At 41.1% G+C, this 21,084-nt stretch overlaps 1 protein-coding gene across 8 annotated transcripts in view; it reads right to left on the bottom strand.

Annotated features, from left to right (window-relative positions):
• Positions 1 to 21,084, bottom strand: part of astn1 (astrotactin 1) — a 454,796-nt gene that overhangs the window by 193,964 nt on the left and 239,748 nt on the right. For all 8 annotated transcript variants that reach the window (XM_086042243.1, XM_086042247.1, XM_086042246.1 and 5 more), the window contains 2 exons: positions 16,157 to 16,261; positions 7,403 to 7,591 (listed from right to left, as the gene is read on the bottom strand). In XM_086042243.1, the coding sequence (XP_085898369.1) occupies positions 7,403 to 7,591; positions 16,157 to 16,261 (294 nt within the window). The remainder of the gene's footprint in view (positions 1 to 7,402; positions 7,592 to 16,156; positions 16,262 to 21,084) is intronic.

Genomic DNA, 21,084 nt, shown 5'->3' on the forward strand with positions numbered 1-21,084 from the left:
CTTTGGTCAAAGACTGACATGAATAGAACGACAACTGAGTTGTTTACAAGCAGAGTGGTCTCTTTTTGTATTGAATTGTTAACAATTTTCCTCGGCTTGGCACTAGGTTTTAGTGTTTGTGTTTGGCTGAACATAAAAATGGTCATGAGTCATTTTTGTTCCACCAGCGCCATTAAAAGGTTACATTTACAGTACTATTGAAATGTAAGGAAAAGGCAAAAGGTCTCAAAGTATCCCAAACAAGGCCAAAGGAGTGGCACACAGGTGCTAATCTTGGCAATACATTACTGTCCCACATAGTCATTAATAGTCACCATCTGTCTTTCACAAACACTTTATCAAACATTTGTGAAAATGTTGTTAATTGTCTCTACGCATTGCTAAAAGTAGCTAAATGTGCTAATGACAGAGGTGACCCCCAACAATTGTGAGAAAAGTTGCAGAATCCAACTTTTGCTACTTAAACATTCGCTGTCAGTGAGATACCACCATTAAGGTTTAACTCACTGAGCGGCGAACGCTTGCTTGCGAATGTAGCAAAATGTATCTTTTTGTCAGGGTAAAAGGTTGCAGAAGGTTGCAAAGATTTTTGCAGACAATTTTTTCTTGTCTGTTTTTGTTATTGTCAAGAAATTTTGAACAATACACATTTTTTAACTTTACAGATTATTTTACATCTAAATCAATACTGAAAACATCAAGTAAATAATAAGGTGGGCATTCCATCCCTGGATGTACAGACGGCCATTTTGTGGACGGCCGGAAGAGGATGAGATTTTTTTAAAAAGGATGGACTAAGCAAGGACGGAGATAGGTTTTCGTCTGCCCATATAATTGTCCCTAATCGGTTCAAGTACCGGCTGACGTGTTGTGTTGGGTTCTTTTAAAAAGCAAGACTGCCTGCTAAGCCTGCACAAAACTGGAGTGCTCTTTCTCATGTGTCTTCTCTCCTCCTGCAGTATTGTATTGTTGCTCTAGTGGACGCCCATTTGACTGACGAGGGAAAAAACACTGAAAGCTATGTATGACCCGGAAGACGTAAGTTCTCCTCCTAAAATAACATTGCCTTATTTTGCAATAATTCTTTTTATTGTGAAATAACGGAAGAGGTAAAAACGTGCAGCAAAACCCGTTGGTATTGTGTTATTACGCAATTATTGTGTGTTATTACAATTAATGTGTTATCTTAAATATTCTCATGATTTCCCCTGGCTTATTCTGCATCATCATCATCATCACATCATGACAGTGGTTGCTGGCAGCTAAAAGCCATCTTAGTTAAACAGTTGTAAACACTTCAATCCACTGAAAATACTCACAGCCGGTAAGTAGATGTGCAAAGGAAATTAGCCAGCTAATGAGCTTGAAATAATGTCATGCACGGACGCTTTTTTGGGGGGCGGCCGCAAGGGGCGGACCGACGGAATGTAAGGACGGAAGCGCTTTATAAAGACGAGGACGGACAGCGTCGGAGGACAACATTTTTTTTTTATGAATAAGGGCGGAGGGACGAGGACAGAAAGGTACCCAGGTCGCGGACGGAGGATGCACCGGCAAAAAAGGGTCAAGTGCCCAGCTCTGCAAATAAGATATAATATAATATAAATATATGCGACCCATGTATTTATGTTAAGACACTGGAGATTTTAATTGGATTTGAACTCAAAGATGAGACCTGACTTCAAATAGTAAAACAGTAGTACTACTACGAAGGCCCATTTTCATTAATTGTAGTTGTACACAGATGCAGTATGTGTCATGAATGTAAAATACTTATTATATACTTAATTAAAATTAAAATACTATACTAACAAAAAAAAGATTTCTGAGTATACAATGTCTATCATATATTTGAAATAAATTGTCACTGACACATCTATGGTTCGGACTAGCACTGACCTACTCCAAAGAAACCACTACTTAGTCAAGTATGAACTATTAAAGTCACAGTCCACAAAGCAAATAAAAAAGGTGAAAAAGGACAATGTGCTTTTTATTTTATCATGGTGAATTTTTTGGTGGATTGGAAGTGGTGTAAAAAAGAAAAGTGTGACACTTTTCATTAGGGATGTTCCGATCAGGTTTTATCGATACCGATTCCGATCACATGGAATATCTGTATATTTTTCCATTTATTTATGGTGACTATACTGCGCTGTGATAGTAGCGCATCATACAGAACAAGCTGAAGCATGTTTGTGCCATACGCCGTCTGCTCGCCTTGACTTTATTCAATGCAGTGAGCCTCGTAAACTCACCATAGTCTCCCAATTGCTTGTTCTTCAAATGTCGGATTAAGTTGGTTGTGTTGAAACTTTTGGCCATGCTCCACTCCGCGAGGTACCTTTTCATGTTATATACAGTATTACAAGACGCAAACTCCACACAGCAGACAATGCTACGTTCACACCGACTGCGGTGGGAGCGATTCTAGCGGCGCGTTTCAATTGGAGTAAATGTAGCTCGCTTGGGCGGGTGTGGTTGCTGCAGCGCGGCATGAACGATGCTTTTGGAACGGTGGGACGTCGTCGCATATTAAACAAATCAACTTTTTTGCCATTTCGTCTCGGCAGCCAATCAGCGTCCTTTTCACATGGCGGCCTTTTTTTCTTTTATAACAGTTTTTACAGTGGTGTGTGTGACACACCAAAGTGTACGGGGGACCTTCGAGCTCTGGCTCTGTTCGGCTGTGTGTGAGATGTAGTCACGTAGTATGCCAGATGCTGGTTGGCTGCCACGAGGCGGAATGGCAAAAAAGTTTACTTTTTTAATACGCGACGACGTCCCACCACTCCAAAAGCATCATTCATACAGCGCCCGCCCGCAGGAACTACACTGACTCCAATTGAAACGCGCTGCCAGAAATGCTCCCACTGCAGTTGGTGTGAACGTAGCAGCTTCGCCTCCGCAGCGAGCAGAGGAGGAGGGACACAGCACGGCTGTAGGCTGCGAAGAAGGAGCTGTGGGTGATCGGATGTTTTGATCGTCAATAAAAGGCTTTGATCGAATATTCCGATCACGTCATTTTTCACGAAAATCGTCCGATCATGATCGGTGCCCGATCGATCGGAGTATCCCTACTTTTCATCTGTCAGCGCAGGCAGAGTAGCACAGCAACAATGTCATTCGAAAAGTGAACTTAAAGAACTAAAGCTAACGACCAATCACAGCTCACCTGTTTTCTGAAGCTGTGCCGTGATTGGTCGTTATCTGAGCCCTGAGCAGTTGTGATGTCATCATCAGTCGACAGAAGTGACAAAATGGTCGGTCCCTGAGATGGCTAAAAGGCGGTGGATTTTTCTCCTTAAATCTTATTACACAGTCGCAATATTAATCCCAATGCCGTGTTTCAACAAGTGGGCATGCTGGAAACATATTCTTGATCAAAATATGTTTGGGTTGATTTCCCCTTTAAATGACTGCTACACACAATGGCAACATCTGAGAGGTCTGATGACTGCAGCTGCAGGAAGACATATAAAAAGTTTGCTCTTAAAATCTATATGCAAGAGTGTGATTACTTGCCATAATTTTGCTCTAACGTTTTGCATACACATACTACTCCAGTAAATTTTACATTCACATTGTGAATTGATTCTAAAAATCTAACATTTATACTATGTACTACAGTATGCATAGAAATACTTTATACTGCACATGTAGAAAACATATATGTATGAGTTTTGTATTGTACATAGTTTTAAATGTGTTACAAACATGTTTGCAGAATTTGACCAGTATGGGAATTCAGTGCTTATACAAATTAAGTATACAATTTATTATAAGACAATTAGATCAATGTTATTTTGTTATTTATGATGCCGGTTATGCGTTACTAAGTAGCGCATTGCCCAATATTGAGTAACTAGTAATCTAACACATTACTATATTTTATGTAGTAGTCTGATTAAAGTTACTCTCTAAAGATTTAGATTTATTTTGGTAGAATGGCGCCAACGCCCTTGTCGTAAAAAAACGGGCGCAACTTCATTTGGGTGCTGGGGAAAGTCTATCTAGCGTTTTTGGGACCGAGATGCGCCTCACTGGGTGTTCGGGTGCACTGAGCTGCAGGACCCCCGACACAACTAATTTGGTCACAGAAAGTAGAGTGTGCTTGGTGTAAAAGCAGACGCCTTTCCATTTTATTGCCGGGGCAAGATGTGTTTGTGATTTTGGTAGACGCGCTATATTTCACTGGGCATTCCAAGTGACGTGGCTGCAGCACCTCCCCATCGTATTCTCGCAATTTGAGAAAAAAAATAATATTTTAGACAGGCTAAAAAGAGGTCTATTTTGCAGCACAGGTGGTGTAACACGATTTTGGTGGATTTGACCGTGGAGCAGGCAGAGAGATTCGGTGCTCTGCGGACTTGTATGGCGGATGTCATCTATTTCACAGATAAATATGATGAGTGTGGGACAATCTCTCTTAATCGTTGTAGAAATCAAGTCACTGAACAAATTATAATCATTTTCATCTTAATAGAGCCGCTCTGACTTCGCAGCGTCACTATTAGGACAGTGGGGCATGTGGGGGTAGTGTCAATCACAGACACACACGTTGTGGGTGCAAGGCGGTGTCCATATTACCTAGGTGATATGCACGGCTGACTTGATCATCCACAAGGGAAGATCTTGCAGCTTACATGTCAATGTCAACCACAAACTTCAATGAGTCTATTTCTGTTCATCATCCAACATCGCACAGTGGGCGCAAAAGTCGCATTAGACTTACGCTTTTTAGGATTTACGACTTTTTTTTTGTAACAAACCCAAAATTTGTAAAGATGTATCTGCAGCATGTCAATACTTCTTCAGGGAAGACACTGTCAGACAATTGCAACTAGGCAACAGATGTAAGCAACATGAGGTGCAAGTCATTAATCACGAAACCAAATTCAGCCACGGCACATTCGTTAACACATAATAAAAGTGCTACAACACAAAACTTTTACTAAACCAACAGGCACGCAAGAAACAACTGTACATTATGGCACATAAAATAATAAAGGGAAAATATTTATATCTTAAACCGTGTAGCATTATGGTCTGAGGTCATCTATGGCCAATCGTCTGGCGGGATTGATGTCACGTATGCACCAAATCACGTTTTCAACACACTGACGTCTCACATGTACATACCTATGAAGGAAGTACCGATTTTACATTTTCAAGATGGAAATATAGTCCCTATGTTGAGTTTGTGACTGCTACAGATGAAAATATTAAGGTTGGTTGTAGACTGTATACTGTAGACAAGTGTTATATACCATAAAAAAACAGGGAAAAAAATCAATAGATGAAATTTGAAGAAAAAATTGGAGTTGCAGCACGGTATATTCAAGCTTACAAAGTCTCAACAGGTTGTGTGAAGCAGAGCTGTGAATAATGCTTGAAGTTCCTGAATTGTTTTTATTTATAAATAATATATAATTTAAATGTTACGTTTTACCATTTGTATTAGCAGTTGAATATGCTCAGTCGGAAAAAAATGCCTTTATTTTATATTACACACACACACACACACACACCCACACACCCCCACACACACAGAGTTGCCTCACACCCCACAACATTTTGTCATGAGTTCATTGTATTAGTCTTAACATGCAAAATGGCTGAACAAGTTTTAGTATGTCCAGCATGCTTCTATACATCTCCATTTGACTTTTTTCCCAGTCAAATATTGGCTTTTTCTAACAAAGGGAAATGTGGGAACCATTTGATCAACCAGTTTTCTGAAATGGATTATAGCAAGTCAAGATAAATGTTGAGATGTGGATGAGAAATTGTGGCCCAAAGGAAATAGGAAGACTGCACTGCAATTCCAACAGTGTTAAGTGTACAATTTTCCCTAAGGAGACTATCCCATGTTAACATTTCTACTTTTTTCATTCGTTTTTTTTGAGCTATGAAGTGCTGCCTTTTCCTTTCTGTCTCACAATGAGATGATTCGTCAGCAAATTACAGTGCAAACAGTAAAAATTGAAATGCGACTTGACAGCACAACCAAGCAATTTGATTGTCTTATCCGTACACAATGACACATAGACTTGTCGTTCTGATGGCACTGACATGTTCAGTGATGTAAATATGTACTTTTGAGAAACGTACTAAGGATTTTGAGAAAGAAAATGCCTTTTGCAAGAGAACCATTATGTTATGCTATTTGTACGAATTGTTTTGAGACATGCATTTCCTGTTGTGCAAATTTCAATTCTGAACTGAGAAACATACCAAAGCGAATGAGAAAAACTGCAGGTGAAGTCTGGAAAAACGTTTTTACTTTTTTTAATAAAAAGTAGGCCAATAATTACAAACATGTAATTATTCATACCCCATTTTGCCCATTTTGGTCTTGACTGTAGGCCTAAGCAATGAAGGAAAATAACATGACGGACTGACGATTACAATTTGGGTCGGCTTGAAAAACTGATGGACTGACGATGATGGACAGGTACCCAGGCTGCTGATGAATGAGGAATGACGGACCAGCAACATTTTGTAAAATGCCCACCACCTCTATTATGTCAAAAAGGTGGTCTTTATTTTATTTGTAAGAAAAATGTTATCCTTAGATTTTACTGTTCAAAATTAATTTCCAATAAAGTATAGGCAAAACCAGTTGTCATTTTTATGTTAAGTGTGTTGCTGGCATCTGATGAAAGTAACTAATAAATCAATTTGTAATCATAGTTACTTTTAAAATAAGTAATCAGTAAAGTAACTGTTACTTTTTCAACGTAACTGTGGCAACACTGATTATTCAATTAAACTTGTAACTAATTTAAAAAAAACCACACACACATAGTAGAAACTCCATTATATCCAGAACTCTGCCATATGCTTACTCATGCATATTCAGAACTTTCTTCTTTCAGTTCCACTGGTGCCCAAACCCCCTTTAAAATCCCCCAACTGACCTACAAAGTCCTCCATAACTTGACCCTACCCTACCTGACAGAGCTCCACCATTGACACACCCCTAGATGTACCCTCTGCTTCACCACCGCTAACCTCCTGTCCCCTCCCATCAGGACAAAACACAAATCCTGGTGGGCCAGCACCTTTGCCATCGCTGCCTTCATTTTTCTCCATGTTTAAAACAGAAGCACAGAAGACTGCACTGTTCTGTACTGGTGCTACGGGGTAGATAATTTCATACATAGAATCCTTTGCTAACATAAAAACATTACGCATAATAGCAATAAAGTAGCATTGGATATTGTTTAGGTTAATCCAGTTTATGCTGACACTCACTTTCAACTACACCGCAACAAAAAATGGCAGTCAAAATCCACTACTGCTTTAACGACTGCAGGAATTCAGCTTGTGTTTGTTGATGAGTTGATGATAATACACAATCAGAGTTGTCTTAAGAACATTGTGTGTAAAAACCTACCTTTGCTGATGTCCTGGTACTCGAGCCACAGTTGTCTCTGAACCTGTTTGTTGGGGTACCAGATAGTACAGGACTCTTGGAACCCGTACATAGCTTCCTGCACATAGTGGTTCCCAAACTCCTTTAGGATGGATACAAAGTCACCCCGCTGCGTTGCCCCGTCCAATGAATGGATGGCTGAGCTGAAGGCTAGGAAGAAAATGAGAAAGATAATTTCATAAATTAAAAAATATACATACAATACAATTAAAATATTGCAAATCATTCGGATTGCTGTTTTAACACACCATATTTTTTAATGTATTAGATTATCCCAGTTTTTTTCTTTCAACTCAATAAATCTGTAGAAGAAGCTACTGTTTGTCTCCTTGTTACACATTGCCCCCCCCCCCACCCACCCCCCCCACCCAGCGCCTCCTGCTAGTCTCTGAGTCTCTGCCTGAGTGAGTGACTCAGGCACACTTTTCACCCCTCCCTGGCAGAGAGGGCGACGGGAGAGTGAGAGAGCAGCCGGAACCTAAAGCAATAGTGAGGACGGATGATAGCTATGCTGGCGATCTACCCACAATGCCTTTGCAATTGACCGGTCGATCGCGATCGACGTGATGGGCACCTCTGCTATATGGGAACCAAATGCCTCTACCATCATTACCACAGAGTCTACGATGACGTTAAAGCTCGTACGGGCAAGTACGCACTATGCAGTATTGCTGCGTTTGTGGATGTCAGAAAAAAAAAAAAATCACAAAAATAATCAAAATTGCATTTTCTGTAATGATGGCGTATGCTTCGGCATTGAGAAGAAAGTAAACTTTGTGACAATTGGTTGAGAAATGAGCAAGTCATGACTTATTTTCAATGCACATGCATTGTGTTCGATGGGAACGCCGCCGCCACCAATGTCGCAGAGCTGAGTTGGGCAGCTACTGGTCACAGCAGCGCTTGTGCTTTATCCATCCATCCATTATCCAATCCACTTATCCTCACAAGGGGCGCGGGCGTGCCGGAGCCTGTCCCAGCTCTATTCGGGCAGTAGGCGGCATACACCCTGAACTGGTTGCCAGCCAAACGCAGGATTGTGATTTAATAACAAGATAATAGCTTGCTGATCACTGAAGTGATAGAACGTGGCTCACATTATCATTAGCATCTAGCTTTGCTATTTCTTTTTTAATTAACTGTATTTTCAGCACAGCACATTGCATACGATGTTAGACGTCTTCTTTGTGACTCCTTATTGTCCTTCTGTCTAAGCCAAGTACGTCATCACATGGGTGCCACCCAGTGTTCAGACTGAGACATCACAGTTGAATAAAACGGCGCTTCAACAAGACGGGAAACTTGTGTTGCTGGTTAAACGGTAGTGGTAGTGGCGTGATGTTTGTTCAACAGAAACATACAGCACAGTATCCATGAATCAATCTATCTATCTATCTATCTATCTATCTATCTATCTATCTATCTATCTATCTATCTATCTATCTATCTATCTATCTATCTATCTATCAAATTTGACTCTGAGTCACAGATACTGTAAAAGCAAGTGGGCAAGTGGCTTTTAGTGTCATGTGTGGAATACTCAACAGGATTTAAAGCGCCACAAATCCACTTTCAAAGTTGGCAACTTGGCAAATAAGGGAAGGAAAGCTAGGCCATATTTTTTATGTATCTAACTTTAGAAGCATTACTATGCACGCTTTTACTGTACTTCAAAGTCTGTGGACTCTTATACAGTACATGCATTTGATTTGTAGATGGATGGTTCATTTAAAAATGTTTAATAACATACTATTTTGCAGAGCTGGGTATCGCCTATTTCCCGTCTGCATATTTAATCGACCCATGTGGTCCCAGTTAGTCAGAGTCAGCCAAACGACGTCGAGAATGGACTTAACCTGTGCCACGTCACGCGCAGGTGCCGCACTCCTGACACATGTCCAAGTAAGGAAAAAATTAAAAATAAAACGGTGTTGAGTACCTTTGTAGTCCCTCTGACGCAATAACATGTGACCCATATTGTTTTTATTTCACCGATCTCCACGCTGTGCGTGTGTGCATCTGTTGTTTTTGTTTGATCTTTTTTCTTTGTTTGGCGGCATGGCATGTCTGCTCGTGCGGCACCTGTGTGTGATGTAAAGTTTAGGTTCTCGACGCCGATTGGCTGTCGCCAACGAGGGACTGGGACCACAGGATGGAACGCGGTGGCGGTTAGGCGATGCCCAGCTCTGCTATTTTATTCTGTTTTTACTCGATAATACTTTTTTTTTCCATTTTTTAAATCTTGCGCACAAGAAATACACAATTAAAAAAATAAAATAAAATACTAAAACTAATTAAAAAAAAAAAATAATAATAATAAAATGATCATTCCAAAACGTTTGTAAACCTGCCCGCATTACTAATGAGGACATGCATATAGAAACTACAGTGATGGATGTTGAATGTGACACATTGTACAGGAAATCAATACTGTATTGCCATGTGCTCAGCCTTCCAGAGCCCTATTTCATCAAATAATGAAAAGCAATAGTGCATTCGCGGTTAATCATGATCATTTCCTAGAGACGTGGTGTTAATAACTCAGCTCACACACACCGCCTGCTCTTATTTCCCCTCTAAAATTAAATTAGGCATCCGCTGAAGTGAGAGACATAGAGTTTTATGCGGCTGAGCAAAGGGTCCTTTACTTTCAAATGTAATACCCGTGTATTCGTTACCCCTCTGGTGGCTTTTGAAATATGATGAGCGAAAGAAGAAAATGGCAGAAACAGAGAAGGGCAAAGAGCGACTCCTAGATGAACAAATACTCAATGTTCCCCCAGAGGCACAACATATAAGCAACACAGTCATCACTGTAAATGCATTAAAGCAGTACCTACTAGAATGGAAAGTTTGTGTGGCACATTTCATGCAAGTCAAACTGATAAATGCAACATTTCAACAACACTTCCATTACCCTGAAACATTATATAGTATGTGGTGAGGCAAATGCATTGAGAGAAAGCCATATATATTTCCATAGAATAAAAAATCTTCCTGACAATGTTCAGTATAATCGGCAAAAGCAGCCAGTCAAGAGGAAACATTGCTTGACTAAATACCTTTCAACCGTTCCCTAAGCCTAAGACGTGTGCAAGGTATAGACTGTCAGAATATGTTGGTGCTGTTCTGAAACAAAGCTTTGTAATATGACAGGCTGCCAATGAACACACAAAAGAAATAAAATGATGTTTGGTTGCCCCTTTTTTTTTGGTCATCCATGTATGAATATACAGTACTGTATATTCATCTCAATATACAATAAAACAAAATTTGTAAGTGATAATTGTTGTTTTTCATCTTCATAGACCAAACCATAGAGTGGGGGGTGTCCGACCTTTTTCTTCTGAGGGCGGCATAGAGAAAAATAGAAAGATGCAAGGGCCACTTTTAAATTGTTTTACTTAAACTTTTGGAATATGGTAAAATCAATCAAAATACAGTGTTTATATACTGTAGTTATTTTTTGGGGGAAAACTGCTCTGTCAAGGCTTTCTATTAAAGATGATAAGGCAAATGGTTTATTTTTCATTATTTTCTTTTTTAGGTTTTGGAGTGGGACGTGGTCTTGTATATGACTAGAACAAATCCATCCCTCCAACTGAGCATCAGCTGAATCCCATCTCCACATTCACAACCAAAACAAGAGCAGTCTGAAGTAAGATGACTATTCTTGATGACCATTGTTGTGATATGTTCACAAATCGGACATTGACACTAAGCAGAAAGTGGAGGGAACAATTTTTGTTTCTGAAACTGAATTATTTTTGTTCTTCACAGTGTTATGAAGAGAAAAGATGTTACTATTTTAGCTGTTTTGTCTTTGTCTGCATATCTAGAAAGTTTGTTTTTAGTTATAGTCCCCATTACTCACATTCCGCCACTATTTGGACAGCTACACTTCTAACGCTGCCCACAGTACAAACACTACCTAAAGCTGAACTGAACTGATGACAACTGTATGAAATGATGAATGTAATCTCTTGACATAGTCATTGTCTTACAAAATGGCTTTGCCTCCCAACATGACGACGAAACAAACAACGTTGTATTCGGAAACTTATTATTAAATTCATTATATATCAACATTATTCAAATGTGCCGATCAGTTATTCAGAGTCAAGCTGGATAAGAGGATAGTAAACAGCTGTGTTCATAAATTGTGAGCGGAGCACACTCAGCCACCTGGCAAGCATGACATGCTCACAAGGACAACAAAACATCGGCAAATAAAATGTTAAATTGTTTGTTACTTTTGTCTTAAGTTTGTCTTAAAACAGCTTTGCATTTGATCCAAAAGACCTTGTTGATGTTATTGTGCAAAGAGAAAGTTAATCCATGATTACCTCCGGCGACCGTGCTTGTTCTTCCTTTTAAAAGAAGTAGCTAACAAAAAAGAAGAAGGCAATGAAGAAGAAGCGGCAGCAACAGGACTGGTGCCATTTTCACTTTGCACAACAACGACGACAAGCATTTAACCCTCTCTAGGCAGGTGTTGCAGATTCGCAACAACTAATTGCTAATCCCCTTATTAATACAAAATCACATTATATGAGCCTTTTTTTTTTTCTCAGAAGTACTATTAAACAATGACTAAAACTTAATTTGAGCCTGAGAGGGTTAGAAGTGCATTCCACCAGGATTTTAACTTTAGATAAAATACATCACAGCATTCTTGTTAAGGTAAGTCAGTTTTATGATAAAGATTTAAACTTTAACGTAGTTATTAGCGAACGTTCTATCGTAATCGTCCGCTGCCGCAGTTGAAGCTCACATTCCTCTCACAGCCTGCAGCTTGGTATTTAATCTTCAATTTGAATTTTGAAAAATTGTTCTGTAAATGCAGTAAATATCTAATTTTTCAACATAGATCGGTGCGACTTATATAAAGGTGTGGCGTATATATGTTTTTTTCCTTATTATTATTTTTTTTAATAGAGTGGGTGAGGCTTATATAAAGCGCGACTTATAGTCCAGAAAATACGGTACTAATGTTTCTACAGAAGAATACGGTACACCATGCAAGGTTTAAATTTAAGTCATGTCATCTTCCAAACCGCTTATCCTATACAGGGTCGCGGGGAGTTGCTGGAGCCTATCCCAGCCGTCAATGGGCGAAGGCAGACTACACCCCGAACTGGTCGCCAGCCAGTCACAGGGCACACACAGACACCGTCACTGAGCGGGAATCGATCCCACGCTGCCCGCACACAACTCGGGCGTGTGTACCACTACACTATCAGTGGACTTAAATTTAAGTAAAAAATGTTAATTATCTAAAAATGAAAAACAGTTGTTCGTTCATTATTAAGTGAAATGTGTTTATAATTGGTCTTTAATCAAGTAAAAATATATATATTTAGTTATTTTTATCGGAATACTTAATTATTTGAAGGAATTTTCAGTAGGATATCCGAATACCAAAATATTCAATAGCTACAGCTCTTCACTCCACCAACCAGCAAAAACACAATCAACCAACAGTTTACTTTGGTGTGAAAATTTGACTATTTTTGCATTTTTATAAAACTTCGCTTTGCGCTCCCCTTTCGCTACAGCACCAGTGACGCCTTCAATTGGGGAGTGGCGTGATAGATATTACCCTTATTCTCCACTGCGACGAAGGGCCAATTCGCCCATCAAAATTGCCCCGGCAAAACCAGCGTCCAAAGCTATGGCTGCAAAGTAGGGCTGTCAAACGATTAAAAATTGTAATCGAGTTAATCACAGCTTAAAAAATAATTGATCATAATTATTCGTAATTTGAACTATCTCCAAAATACGCCATATTTTTATGTAAATGGTTGTTGGAATGAAAAGATAAAAGACACAAGACAGATACATACATTCAACCTACTGTTCATATGTAATGTCTTTTTTATGACAACAAATCCTCATGAGATGAAAATTATCCATCCATCCATCCATTATCCATACCGCTTTTCCTCACAAGGGTCGCGGGCGTGCTGGAGCCTATCCCAGCTGTCTTCGGGCAGTAGGCGGGGGACACCCTGAATTGGTTGCCAGCCAATCGCAGGGCACACGCAGACACGGGGAGAACATGCAAACTCCACACAGGGAGGCCGGAGCCGGGATTGAACCCACAACCTCTGAACTGTGAGGCAGACGTGCTAACCAGTCGACCACCGTGCCGCCCAGATGAAAATTAAAATTTTTGAATTAAAATTATTAACATTCTTTCTGTAGTAGGCAGTATTTTTATTCACTACAAAAACAAAAACGCAAAAGGGACACAGAACAGTGACAGAAATATTTCAAATTTGTGCAAACAAAGTGTGTGGGGTTGTGTGTGTAATGTACACATTTATATGTGGCCCTTGTAATATTCTTAGAGTTTATGTTTTCCGAGTGGTCACTGAAGTGCACAAGAATGTGAATGGCTCATATGTTATGCTATGCTATACCGTAGGTCAGGGGTCTTCAATCCTGTTCCTCGAGGACCGGCGTCCTGACTGTTTTCCATCCCTCCCTGCTGCAACACACCTGATTCAGAGTCTACGTCCCCCACCGCTGCCAACAGAGATACAGCCTGTGGTGTCTTGACTGCAGCTGTGAGCAGGATACAAACACAGCACCCAAATGCCCTGCTACTCATCTCTGGTGACTTCAATCATGCCTCCCCTTCCTCCTCTCTGCCTTCATACACACAGTATGTCACCTGCCACACCAGAGACAATAAAACACTGGACCTTTTCTATGCCAACACCAAGGAGGCATACACATCACTGCCCCTCCCCCCGCTGGGGCAAAGCTGATCACAACCTGGTGGCTCTCCAGCCTGTGTACAAACCTCTGGTCAGCAGAAAGCCAGCTGTGACCCGCACAGTTCAGAGATGGTCTGGAGAGACAGAGGAGGCCTTAAAGACTGCTTCAGCACAACTATGTGGGAAGTATTCAGCGATGCTCACTCAATTTCTGCATGGAGAAAACCATACCCACTGGGACAGTAAGGTGTTTCTCCAACAACAAACCCTGGATCAAACTAGACATAAAAGTTCTCCTGAAGGAGAAGAAGAGGGCCAGCTGAGGAGGAGGATCAGAGAGGGGAAACGGTCCTACAGAAAGAGGATGGAGGAGCAGCTGCTGCAGATTAATGCCAGGGGAGTCTGGAGGGGCCTGAAGACCATCACAGGCCACGGACAACCCAAGACTCGGACTGGGGGGGACCTGCAGTGGGAAAATGAGCTGAACCTCTTTTTCAATAGGTTCGATCCAGTGCTTTCAACACCATCCAGCCCACCCAATTGGGAGACAAGCTGGAGCGAGCAGGGGTGGCCCACCACCTCACAAACCGGCCACAGTATGTGAGGACACAGGACTGTGTGTCTGACGTGCTCCTCTGCAGCACAGGGGGGCCGCAGGGAACTGTCTTGGTTCTCTTCCTGTTCACCCTCTACACCTCAGACATCAACTACAACACCCCTACCTGTCACCTGCAGAAGTTCTCTGACGACTCTGCGATTGTCGGCCTCATCACAGACGGAGATGACCGGGAGTACAGGGAACTTGCTCAGGGTTTTGTGGACTGGTGCCAGCAGAACCGCCTCCTGATCAATGCGGGGAAATCCAAAGAGCTGGTGGTGGATTTATGTAGGCGCCAACACTCTGCACCTGCACCAGTGAATATCCGGGGAACAGATGTTGAGAGAGTCTCAACTTACAAGTACCTGGGTGTTCATCTGAACAATAAACTGGACTGGAGCGACACCACAGATGCTCTCTATAGGAAGGGTCAGTGCAGACTCTTCCTACTCAGGAGACTGAGATCTTTTGGGGCTCAAGGGACACTCCTCAGGAACTTTTAAGACTCGGTGGTTGCATCGTTCATTTTCCAGGGAGTGGTCTAAGGGGCAGGCCTGGGACAAGAAGAGGCTGGACAAACTGGTCAAGCCCTCTGTCCGGGGCTACTCCTTGGACTCGGTGGACTTAGTGGGGGAAAGGAGGATGATGGCTAAGCTGTCATCAATGCTGGACAACCCGGCCCAACCCCTCCAGGGCACTCTAACATCACTCCACAGGACCTTCAGTAACAGACTGTTACACTCTCGCTGTGCAAAGGAGAGATTCCGCCTCCTTCTTGCCTGCTGCTGTCAGACTGTTTAACAAGAACATTGGGTAGTCTCTACAAACTGGCGGACATTAGTGCAATTGTGCAGTCCTGCACCCGAACTTGTATTGTGCAACACTCAACATTCCCCACTACTGTATTTTTATTTTAATTTTTACCCAATGCTGTTCCTTATATTTCACTGCAGCACTGCAGCACTGCAGCACTGTCACTTACTTACAGTATTTTTCCTCTGTACTATGTACAGGCTAAAATGAGTGTTGCTTCATACTTTATATGTAGATGTATGTTGGTGTGTACATACACATAGTTACTGTGTATATTTACACAGGTTTGATTCTGAATGTTTGCTGTTAATGTTATACATTAATGGCTACATTATGCCGCCATCTCTGTGTGACCTGTATCTTTGCTGCTGTAACGCTTACAATTTCCCACTGTGAGCTCAATAAAGGCCTTCTTATTTGTATTCTTAAAAAATTAGATTAATGCATTAAAAAAAAACCTAATGCTTTAACTGTGACTGTAATTAAGTGATCGCAATTAATTAATGCATGTGTGTACATATGTATACATACATGTTCTTAGACAAATGATAAATCATTGTCAAAAGCTGAGTGATTTACCTTGAGATAAAACCCACTGATTGAGTTTGACATGGTAGAGCACAGAACGAAGACTCCAACGTTGCACAAGGGGGTAGCCAGACACTTCACTGTAGTTCACCATGCCTGCAATGATACACAATACACAAATGTACTATATTAATATGGACACTGTACTCTACAAGACGAAAGTATTGCCAGGATACTTCACTAATTTACTCCTACTACTGTGAAACAACCACGGTGAGTTGGTTGCCACAGCTCAGTGTTAGATCAAAGGGTAGCCTTATATCTCTCAGACTTGTTTATTTTACCTGAAGAATTGGAAAGAAATATGTATCCATGTAGATTAGACGGCAAAAGAGAGAAGCATGTTAAATTCATTGGTTTGAGATCAAATCACGCCACAAACTTCAGCTCACCCTCAAATGAAATGCACAGGGTATGTCAATATTTAGATATAGTGAAGAAAAAAGGAGAATGGTAGAATGTAGGTTGTTCGGCAGTAGATGAAAGTGGAAGTCAGAACCTACTTGAATAAAAGTGATATTTTGAAACAGACTATCAATTATTTGGTTTGTGCATGTTGTCCTAATATGATGACTGAATATGCAATGCTACTTTAAAAGGATTTGTAATATTTGTAGGATACCAGGAAAGAAAACATAGTAAACATATCTAAAATTGACCATGCAGGTGATGTTTGCACACCATTCAAGCAAGCCAGATCCAGCTAAATGGCTGACATGTGGTTTTCTCTTGTATTGTGGATCAGCTGGGTGACTGTCCCTGTTCACTTTAGAAAGCCTAGCATGTCTGGAATATGAGTGAGTGACATGCTCCTCCTTTGGTATCAAGACTACTTTTACATGTCACCACTGCTTGCATATCTCTCCACCTCTGCCAAACAGCCCTAATGTGTCTTCACAGCTTCACAGTCTTGGTAATGCTTGTATGTCACCTCTCTGGGACCTGGAGCTGCACAGGTCCAGGTAGCTCTGACTTCTTTCATGACTTCTGTCGGGTTCAGTTCTTTGGTTTTGAACTTGGTGCAAGCTATAGGTGTTGTAATCAACTCTCTGCTGGGTGCCAGATCTTCCTCCAACCTACTAGAGCTTTAAAGTGTATGGGACTTGATTTTTACAAATTTAATATGTTGTATTAAACAATAAAGTATACATGTCGCAATGAACGGTTTCTCAAGTTGATACACATTAACTGAGTATTTCCTTGATTTAGCATTACGCTTTGGAAGTCTTCCGGATGGGGTGAAATTGTGAACGCCGATATGACGTCATTGAGACTCTGATGTCACGTCATGGTTTTTCTTTGGATTTATTTAGTTTCTCATTTAATTCTTTGGATTCATTTAGTTTCTCCTTTAATTGAACAATAAACACGAGCGACCCATACTTACCGGTAGCTTGTCATTGCCATTTTCAGAGTCCGAAGATGATGCGGCTGGGCCAGTGACATCACGCACGCACTGGGTCAAACAGCCAGTGGGTGGACCTAGCTCACGTGAATAACGTTATCTGCCTTTTTTTTCTACGCCTATTCAATATGTTTTTACCAAAGTAATCATTCGGATCTCATTATTTGTACTTATACTCCTTCTTTAAAGGTTTTTAGGGTAACTTTTTATCATGTCCCTTACACTTTAAGTGCCACTCAGGTATTAGCTGATTTGCTCTATGGGTCCTACTCAACTACTTCCCTAGCATTCGGGTGCAAAGAATCCCCCTCTCTGCCCCTTTTTTGTGTGACATTCAGCATGTAGGTGGGAGCTGAACTTCTTTGGAAGGATGTCCTGCAACTCTGTAAAGGCTCATCTTTCCTCCTCTACTGCCTTCTTGTACTGCTTTTTCAGAGACTTAATTTATCTCCTGAGATGGGAAATTTTACTCATCATAGTGATGTTTAGAGTGAGAGTGCACATAAACAAAAATCACTGTTCCACTGCCTGATATTTTAATGGCAGTGTCCTTATCAAACTAGCACCACTCAGTTTCTTCGTGAAGACCGGACATTGAATTGTTCGGTGTAGAACGCAGGTTCTGGACACTGTGGGCCCTGGACAGCTATGGATCCTGCTTCTCCAGCGTCTCACAAAGCTGTGGACTACTTCTCTGCGTTGTTTGTCTTGCCTCCTCCTTGTGCAGACCATCCTGGTCTAGTGCGTGATCAGGCCTCCCAGATGCTTGCAGGTTTTGTCAATATTCCATTGCTGAGGTTGAGTTGCTCCCGTCCATCTGTCATCTTACCCCATTCTTCGGCACTTCCGGGTGCTCCCTCTTGGAAGCTGCTCTGGATGCAGTGTCTCCATGCGGTCCATTGTCTCTCCGGTTGTCACAACATTGTGCACAGTCCTCATTCAACCTTTCCTGAAAGTCACTGGCTAAGCCAGTTTGTAACTAGTTAATGGAGTGTGCAGCTTGTGGACACCACAATCATTTCGGCTGGCTAAGGTAAAATATCTCCTTTTTCAACAGTATTTTGAAACAGTAATATATGCCTCGTCACATCTCCGCCGAATTACTGTAAAGCACTTTATTTTGGAGTCATCCATCAAGGGTCTCCAGTTGGTCCAAAATGCTGTTGCTCGCCTCTTGACTGGTACTCGTAAAGGCCCTGATACACCAAAACGACATTCACCAACAGTGACAGACGCTTACCCCCTGTGGCGTCCGGCCGGCTGTCGGCACGTCACACTGGCAAAACACACCGCAACGACAGACAGCGACGCTGGCCATTAAAGTACCTTCTGCACATGCATAAGATGTAATACCCTTCCCTACCATCGGCGGCGGTAGTCACTATTTCTCATTGTTAGAAAAATCCAACCAGAAAGATGTTGGTCGGGGGCGGATTATAACAACGTAAACAATTGCATTCGGCTGTATTCTTCGCTCACGATGAACTCCCACACGAAGTAACCCCTCACGTTCTTGACACGGTATTGTGAAACATTGTCAACCCTTGCTCTTGTACTTGTAAGAAGATTAAGGCAGCGAAGGCGTGCTCATGATTATCCCCATTTGTCACATCCCGTTGGTGCTCCAAGCTCTGATTTGCTAGCTAACAGGCAATCAGAGTGACCAAATGTCATGACTGGCGACGTCGATTCAACATACGTAAACGCCCCCAAGACGCTTACAGACGGGTTATGACACTACGACGGTGGTCACTACACCTTACCTCTCCGAGCTCCTCCACCTCAACCTGCACTTGCCTCAGGTCTGCGGACCAGACACTATTAGAGGTAGCGAAGACAAAGCAAACGCTCAGAGGGGATCAAGACTTTTCCGTTGCCGGTCCCTCTCTTTGGAATGACCTCCCAATAAACATTAGGCAGCCCCCTCGCTTCTTTAGAACTCTTTAAAATTTCCACTTTTAAAATTCGTCTTAAAATTCCTTTTTATTCATTGGCTTTTGACTCAGCATGAGACTTGGTTTTGGTTTTACTGTTTTAGTGCTTTTTACTGTCTTCATTATTCATTTGTTTTCTTGTTTGTTGTTTTATGACTTACTATTGCTCCATGCACGGTATTTTGAATACAGCGGTGGTTGTCTTAAAGTGCTTTATAAATACAGTTGAGTTGAGTTCATCAGTGATGAAATTAGAATAACAAGATTGTTCGGGAAGTGTGCAGGATCCTATATAAAGGTGCAAATCAAACTCAGTTAGGTTCTTGATTTGCCTTAAGCAGTAATGCCCACACTTGTGTTCAGCAGGTAATTGAAAAAATAAAATACAAGGACAATTCTACACAGCCCCTTTACTACAGAAGCATTTACAATAGTTATGACAAAGAAAATTTGATATCAGTAGGATAAAATAGGATGTTATGTGAAGGCATCATATTACGTGTTTTGTAAAATATGATTAGCAAATTTTAAGTGCATTTATCATGAGTTGCAAAGGGATGTTTAGTCTCTTGTTTGCTGTTGTGTAATTAACACTACACTCAGATTGTGACATGATAAACAACTTTCATCTTAATTACAGCTTCAACTAATTAAAGCCATCCCAAGTATAACATGAACACATTTAAATAAATATAGATGTTGCTTGGGTGAGTGGATGTCCATTGTGCACCATTATGTACAAAAGATGCATCTCACTTTTCATCAACAACTATAGCCAAAACATGACGTGAAAGAGGACACATGTTATGGAGCACATCCCAGACTTAATTTTTAATTACCCAGCTCTCACCTTGGGTGATGTTGTAAGCAAAAATGTCACTTACAGAGGTTTTTAATAAACGGTTGTGAAGCGGTTGTGGCATGCCTCGTTTGTTCCAGTAGTGCCCTGACCCGTCATACATATCCTGAACTTTAAGATTATCATCATTTATGTGAGATCATAAGTGCAGCGCTTGAATATAAATCAGATCATCTCTCATAGCTATGGTGTGCTGCTGCAGTTGTGGGATTATAGCCATATATCACTCTGACTACACATGTGCTGTTGCACATCCAGACGATATTTCGATATTGTTCATAACTGCGAGCTACTATATGTTGCAACCAGCTGTGGAAAAATGACAAGCATGGCAGAGTGGCTGAAAAGAGCAGACATACTTCATGTGTCAAAGGGACACATTATCAAAAAAGAAAATGGGAAAAATTAACACATTCTGAATGAGAATTAAAAACAACATGATTTGGAAATAAAGTATGACAAAAGCTATATCCATGTAGGCCAGTAACACGTCCTCTATATTGATGCTCTGAAAATGCAACATTTGGTCAGAGTCCAACATTACTTAAGAAATTGATGAATAAGCCACTCAGTATGATATTCTGGCATTGTCCTCACCTTCAACTACTATACATCCATTTATCCCCTCTTATGCCAAGTAGCCCCCTGGAACGACACATAGAATCCCCGGCAATGAGAGAGCAACCCACTACATAACCTTCCTATTGCCCGTATGGGCCCC

This window comes from Filicampus tigris, chromosome 10 (genome assembly GCF_054856515.1).
Source record: "Filicampus tigris isolate MCC_2025a chromosome 10, RoL_Ftig_1.0, whole genome shotgun sequence".
Taxonomy (NCBI): Eukaryota; Metazoa; Chordata; class Actinopteri; order Syngnathiformes; family Syngnathidae; genus Filicampus; species Filicampus tigris.